This window comes from Etheostoma spectabile, chromosome 5, assembly GCF_008692095.1.
Source record: "Etheostoma spectabile isolate EspeVRDwgs_2016 chromosome 5, UIUC_Espe_1.0, whole genome shotgun sequence".
NCBI lineage: Eukaryota > Metazoa > Chordata > Actinopteri > Perciformes > Percidae > Etheostoma > Etheostoma spectabile.
The window spans coordinates 996,293-1,003,724 of NC_045737.1; the positions used below are offsets into that span (position 1 = coordinate 996,293).

General features: G+C 37.5%; 1 protein-coding gene across 1 annotated transcript in view; it reads left to right on the top strand.

Moving 5' to 3' along the window:
- The first annotated feature begins 488 nt into the window (after positions 1 to 488).
- zgc:110329 (tetraspanin-15) overlaps positions 489 to 7,432 on the top strand; it is a 22,610-nt gene continuing 15,666 nt past the window's right edge. Inside the window, exon 1 of the mRNA XM_032516084.1 lies at positions 489 to 823. Within this exon, the coding sequence (XP_032371975.1) occupies positions 725 to 823 (99 nt within the window). The 5' untranslated portion in view covers positions 489 to 724. The remainder of the gene's footprint in view (positions 824 to 7,432) is intronic.

Below are 7,432 nucleotides of genomic sequence, written 5' to 3' on the forward strand. Positions count from 1 at the left end.
ATTCCAACATCAATAAGGACATAAACCAACTATTACAGGTGGGAATCTCAGAAGAATAAACACCTTTGCTGATAATCACTTGGGTAAACACATGACCAGATTTGCAAGTGTGTCAACCTATTTGTGAATGCAACAGTAATGTCACAAGCATGCCAAATATATCCAACAAGTGGTGGCAACAACTGATGCAACCTGAAGAAAGAGGGATTTGCTGAGTCTAGAAGTAATGCATTACAACTACACATAGTAACTGATTTCTCTACTTGAACTTCTCCAAGACATGTTTGTCTCTCTTTTAAGTATGTTTTTCAATTTCAAAATGCTGGCTGCTTTTTAATTTTGGCATATATTGTCATGGGTTTTAATATCCCATAAACAATCAACATTGAAACAATACATGTAAACAGTATTGCAGTTTAATTAAATCCAATTAAAGGAGTATGTGTGCACTGCCCCTTTAAGAATGTAGTCAAAACAAAGCCTGGACCGGCCCGCCGTACGGAAGTGGTTTTGTTTCGGTGGCTACCATAGACTTAGCTGTATACATACAATAGCATGTGAGAAATGAGGGCTGCCACATATTTAAAATTCAGTTAACGTTAGCTCTCTGAAAAGCGTGTATATTCCATTAACAATATTTGATGTTTCATTATTATTATCATCATTTTGATATTGACTGAACTAAACGAAGGATAGCTAGCTAGCTTGTTAGCTAGCTTTATTAATGTCAGCAGCCATGCCGTCCTACTCTGAATTGAGGAAAACCAACCACTTCTACTACTTCATCAAATTCACCTTAAATATCTACTCAATGCTCTTCTCGGTAAGTTTCGCTTCTCTGTATTGACATCAGCATTCTACACCATAGTAAGATTGACCAGCAACTGTATTTGCTAATTGTAGCAGACGCGAACCACCCGGTAGCATCAACGAGCCTACGCTCCAAAGTTCATTACAAAACTCTTGAGTTTAAATGTGGTTATCTACTCCAGTCACATGCACAGGTTTAGAACATAAAATCAGGTCTGTTAAGAGTCTATACGATGTACTCCGCAAGTCGGCATGTACCCCAAATGACGACCACAAATCTTTGGATTACAGTTTCAATTTAAAGCCCAATTTCGCCTCACTTACTAGCTAGCTAGCGAAGTTCCACTTAACAGCGTTACAGCGTGAGATGTAGCTAGTATTATGAGCTTTTATAAAGATAAATTGCCGCGTGTTGAATTGGACGCATTCGGTATTTACCAGGAGACCGTTCTAATTATAAGATACGTTATACATTATGATAACAACTTTTAGTTGTTGTTGAGCAATGTAATATTAAGTTGCCATATTTTCTAATGGGATTTGGTTTGGTATGCTCTGGATTCTACTAGCTAGCTAGTGAATAGTTAGCTTGCAACATATACTCATCACTTCGAGCACCATGCAAATTCTGTCAAAACCGTTGTTTAAAATCTGTTAATAGGATAGTTTTGGGCTATCTTATGTTAAAACAATAAACTACTGAGATGTTAATATTTGCATTTGGTATTGAGACAATACACAGCGACCACTGGCAAACAAACAGCACGGTGGTGCAGGGCGTTGGATCCAGTTAAAGGGACGATAATGTGGGTAAATAGTTTTTTGCCGTCAGAAAATAGTAGCAGGCTGAAAGGCGCTGTTGTTGGTCATTCAACCAATCCCGGTATATATTATATGTCTTTAAACATGTAAAGTGTTCTTGTTCAGATAGAATATTATTCCAAACTCTGTTTAGGAGTAGTATTGTTTAAGGTGAGCCTACAAACGTAGCCTACTTTTACTTTAGTGAAGTTTCACTGCTCATCACTGTCCACACTGTTTTAATTTGATGCTAATATAAGATTTTGGCAGATTTTTTTTTTAAATTAAGGTATTATTGTCCAAATAAGCAAATGTGTGTTAAGGCCATGTTGAATGGAGTAGCCAAGGGAAGGCACAGATTCAAGAAAGTGTCACATCAAGCATTCAGTATTTCCTACACTTCATTACAGTTATTTCCATTAAGCTCCATTTATCTAAGAAATCAAAAATAAATCTATTCAGAACACTTTGGTTGTGGTTGGAGAGTCTTGCTATGCAACCAGGTGCTTTGGCAGTTAAATAGATATGCTACTCATAAACAAAACTTTAATGGCATTGTTGTTTTTTAAATGCCAGGGTTTAATTTAGGATCCAACAGCCAGGTAAAATGCTGGGCAAACCTTGCCAGGTCATTAAGAAGTAAAGATACATAATCCTCAGCCTTCATTGGCCCACTTACAAACCCCTGTGTTTTGTTCCTCCATCTTACCCCTACAACACTTTTATCTTCAGGAACATTGTTGGAATACTGTTCAATTTGTACCATCACCAATCTGCCCGACTGTCTACGTTTGTCAAATATATGTACACCCTGAAGCATATTATTGAATATGAAACCATCAGTAGTTTGATTCCATTAGCACTCCAGAGTCCCTTTCATATGATCTGTCCCTCCCCTCTACTATCTCTCCCTCTTACTGCTGGGACAGTGTGGCCCAGCTTAACTCATCTAGCCCCAAGCTAACCGTGTAGGCTTAATTAAAGCCATCCTTGCTGTGGTGATGTTAAGTTTGATTTATGTAATTTAGGTTGGATTCTTAGGACAGGAATAAAGCTGCGGGTGTCAGGTGGTAATTACTCTGCGTCATCCAGTGGAATTTGAATAGGTCTGGCTGATTCTATTTTCTCTTTTTCACTCAAGGTTAGTCACACTCATCCTGTTTCTTTCACATCATAGTACAATAGCAGGCAGTTACATTTAGCATTGTATTTGAGTATTAAAAGACTGATTGCAGGCTTCAAAAGCTTTCCTTAATGTGAGGCAGGTTGGAACACACAGTATGTGGGGTTAGGCTTTTTCCTGGGTCCATGTGTCTCTGCACAGTGTCACTGTTTAGCAGTCGTGGGCACTGTTAGAACCCATCGTGATCTAGCTAACAAACCTTTAGACTGCAAGGTATCACATCTTTCCAGTGTCCTGGGATGACTCATGCAATGCTAGCAGTTCCAGGTTGTTGTTTTTTTTTGCCATGGTATCGGATTCCTTTTTTTCTACAAAGTCGGCTACTTATTTTTATTACTGCAGCAGTGGAGGTAGGAAGGCTGACTTTTTATTAGAGCCCGACCGATATATCAGCGGGCCGATATTGTAATGTACATACTTTATTAGTTCTGCAAGGGGAAATTACAATTTACACTCTGTTGTTATTACACACATTACACGTAGGCCTGAATTACACACACATGCTCAATACCTATAAAATACAAGTAAAGTACCATACCTTTTGAGCTGATATCAGGCATTTCCCGATCTATCAATATCAGCATTTATAATGGCCGATTTAAAAAGAAAAAAAAATTACATTTAAACAGCAAACCCAAAAAATACTTAAAAATGGACTGTCAACCATGTGATGAGTGTTGGTGTTGCATGCAACGCAGTTTTTTTTGTTATTGTGTTTTTGTTCAAAGGACTTTAAGTTTCATATCTTAAGTTTGTATTTTTATAGTTTTTTTTTTTATCAGAACCTAAATATATTTTGATATTATTTTTGTGAGAACTCGTAAATAACTACAAATAACTAATATTAGGGAAATCTGTTTATGTTTTGTAACACGTTTCTGGATTTCTTTTTTTAAAATATACCTTGGATTTTTAAATAACCAAATATCGGTATCGGCCTTATAAATCCTTTATCGGTCGGGCTGTACTTTTTATGCGGGATCCCAGCCAAATGTATCTGTCAATCCTTTATGGAGGGTTGTGAGCAGTAAATGGAGTTGAAGTGGATGGACCCCACTCAAGGCAGATTGCCTCTGTTCCAACTGAAAATCAATAGCAGGAAAGCAAACACTGTTTGTTACTTTTCTTTTTATAGCACATAAAGAAGGGTGCATGTCCTCTATAGATATTTTACAGTTTTTAGCTTGCACAAAGGCTTAGACTGTGAGGCACTATGATCCAGCACACTGACTGCTGGAAAGTATCTAAATACAGTTACTTAACTACTGTACTACTGTACTCTATTTCCATTTCACCCGACCCTGAGCCCTTGCACTCTAACATCTCTCCAACTGCATGGCTAAGGTTATTATTTATACTTCTACTCCACTAAATATCAGAGGGATATTGTACTTTTTACACAACTACATTTGTTTGATCAGTACAATTACTTTACTGATTAATATTTTCAAAAAAACCATATGAGAAGCTTTAAAAAACATATGACATTGTTAAAGCCTGTCTGCCTGGATTTTCTCTTATTTGTCTGTGCGGGACGTTTATGGGCGTCAACAAAGAGCCATTGGGCCCCATGTGGCTGTGTAACTCCCAGCCAATAGCAGCGTGCAGATTCTGCACCACTAAATTAATACATCACTGTAGGGCTGGGCAATATATCGATGTTGTATTGATATCGCGATATGGGACTAGATATCATGTTAGATTTTGGTAATATCGTAATATTTTAAGTGTTGTCTTTACCTGGTTTTACAGGCTGCATTACAGTAAAGTGATGTCATTTTCTGAACTTACCAGACTGTTCTAGCTGTTTTATTATTTACCTTTACCCGCTAAGTCATTAAATCATTTCTGGAGAATATTTATCTCATTGTGTAAATAACATTTTGTTATAACACCAATAGTCAACCATACAATATTGTCACAATATCGACATCAAGGTATTTGGTCAAGAATATTGTGATATTTGATTTTCTCTATATCGCCTAGCCCTACATCAGTGTTGCCTAAGCATACAAAAAAGGAATTAAAAGAGTAATATATGGTGTGTGTATATATGTAAAATACTGAAAGTATACATAAGATTGAATTATGATAATATTGAAGATAGTAAACAAATACTGCATGTCCCACAATTAACTACTTATTTGGCCTCATATTGTGACAGGAGAAGACTTAAGTTTTTCAATTTCTTGGAATTAGTTTATTGTTATTATATTTAGAAAGTGTGCAGGACGTTTTGATTCAGTGTCATGCAGGCAATGTGTACAGACACATTTTCTCTCTTGGGCTCCACAATTTTATGGCAACCTCTTTCTATTTCCAGTTGTGGTCACTGACTTTGTACTTAGTTATGTTCTGAGATATTCTGCTATTTGTATATCTCTTTTCAGGGATTAATAACGTTCAATTTAAATGTAATCTCTCTCGTTGGTTGAGCCGGAGAGGAGGAGCCAACTTGAAACGCTGTGTTTACAAACCATTATCGATATTTATTACATATTTTATCTTAAGTAGGAATGCATTAGTATTAACAATCTAATAGTGTAAGTAATAATGAGACAAGGGCTATTATTATGTTTTAAAAATTACTTTTACATTTGATATTTAAAGTATGTTTGTATATGTTTTATATATGAAAACTATTTTATTTATGTTGTATTGACACATTTCCTAAGGAAAAGGATGTGGGTATTACTTGTGCCACTGGATAGATGCCGGTCTAAGTGAAGCAAGGTTTTGCGCTGGGTGCCACCATGTTTGTGATGATGCAGTCATATTACACCGATTTCACATTTTACCCCAATTATTCTATTTTCTGTGCCCCTAATCATCCTTTCACATTTTGTAGCCTTTACCAAACATGATGTGAGCACTCAGGGCAGTTTCAGCACATGGGGGGGGGGGGGTTGTGTACTAGGATCAAAAGCATTTAAACCTGTCTGTATGGTAGGTACATCTTTTCACGCCTGGAAAAAGCACGCATTTCATGATATGTTGTGGAGCACTGTGATGTGGGAGGAAGGACCCCTGAACTAACGCTACACAGGATAGTGTTTTCTCTAAAATTAGGGCAATAGTATTTACTGCAGACCCAGCATATCTGACCCAAACATGTCTTGCCATGTGTTACGGCTGGAAAGTTTAATCCGACCTGTAATTTAAATTGAATCAAAGAATGACAGAATGAAAGTGGGCATGCTGATGTCCCGATGTCAGAGGCTTACCCATCAGGCTTGTGGTTTTGTTACATTATTTTTCAGCAGTGCTTGGTATCGTTCAAAAAATATTCAGCACGAATATTGTGACTTACATAGCAGATCCTGGATGCAATCTTTTATCTATACCTGTTTTATGAAATCCATAAAAAAGATACATTATGGCACAAATCTTTTTACTTATTTTTTAGCTCCTACTTCGTGAGCCCCGTCTCTGTGCGTAACAGAGTTTTTCCTATGGCTGGGCAATATATTGATGTCTGGACTAGATATCCTCTTAGTTTTTGGTTATATCGTAATATTTTAAGTGTTTTTCCTGGTTTTACAGGCTGCATTACAGTAAAGTGGTCATTATTTGAACTTACCAGACCGTTATAGCTGCGGTTTTATATACCTTCACCCACTAAGTCATTAAATCATTTCTGGAGAGTAGTTATCTCATTGTGTAAATAACATTTTGTTATAACACCAATAGTCAACCATACAATATTGTCACAATATCGACATCAAGGTATTTGGTCAAGAATATTGTGATATTTTATTTTCTCTATATCGTCCGGCCCTAGTTTTTTCCTGCCTGCTTCTATGACGTGTCATTTTAAACAGCCAATCAGCAGCATTATCAGATCTTGGTGGAAGCATGCTGCATGCGCATTGGCTCACTGACGCTGATGAGAGTTACTCCTTAGGTATTGAATGACGAGGCATTTTTTGAAACTCTACACTTTAGAGGCAATTCGGTCATCGCCTAAAAAGTATTGAAATCGGCACCCTGCCCCCTTTTTTCAGTAGAACTGGTTAAATCCCCTCCATGAATTTTATGAGCGTCCGGGGTATCTTCCATGATATGCTGCCCCTGAATATGCGCAGCAGAGTTTTCCTGCTCATGAGTTCCCGCTCGGCCCATATACTTTACATTGTGGTGACGTCACAGGTTTTGGATTGAAAATGTATAATAGTCATATTTAACCTTGTTTGCTTTTGAGGTGTCCTGGCAGCGGTTTTACAAACGTCTCTTTTGAGATGGTGGTCTTGAGCCACAATAATACCGTTTGTCCACTGGACAAACACGGTAGCAAGACTGAGCGCACTTTCTGGGGCACTGATCACCTCCCTGTCATTAAAGTCATTTTCTGGTGCCACCATTTGTTGTTTGCTTGTTGCATACTGTGATGATGTCATCCCAGGTTTGTTGCACACCCAATCAGTCGTCTTAAATCTCCTTCCGTGAGAGGGCATATCCCATTGTCTTGATTCACTGCATAATTTCATTATGTGGATACTGTTGCAGTTTACATAGGCCTGCACCTTATCCTGCCTTAAGAAACAACAAATCCACTTAAATGACTTCCATTAGTCTGGATTTCACTGTAGCAATTTGATGTACTGAACATATACAAACCTTTCCTGATTTCTTAAAAAA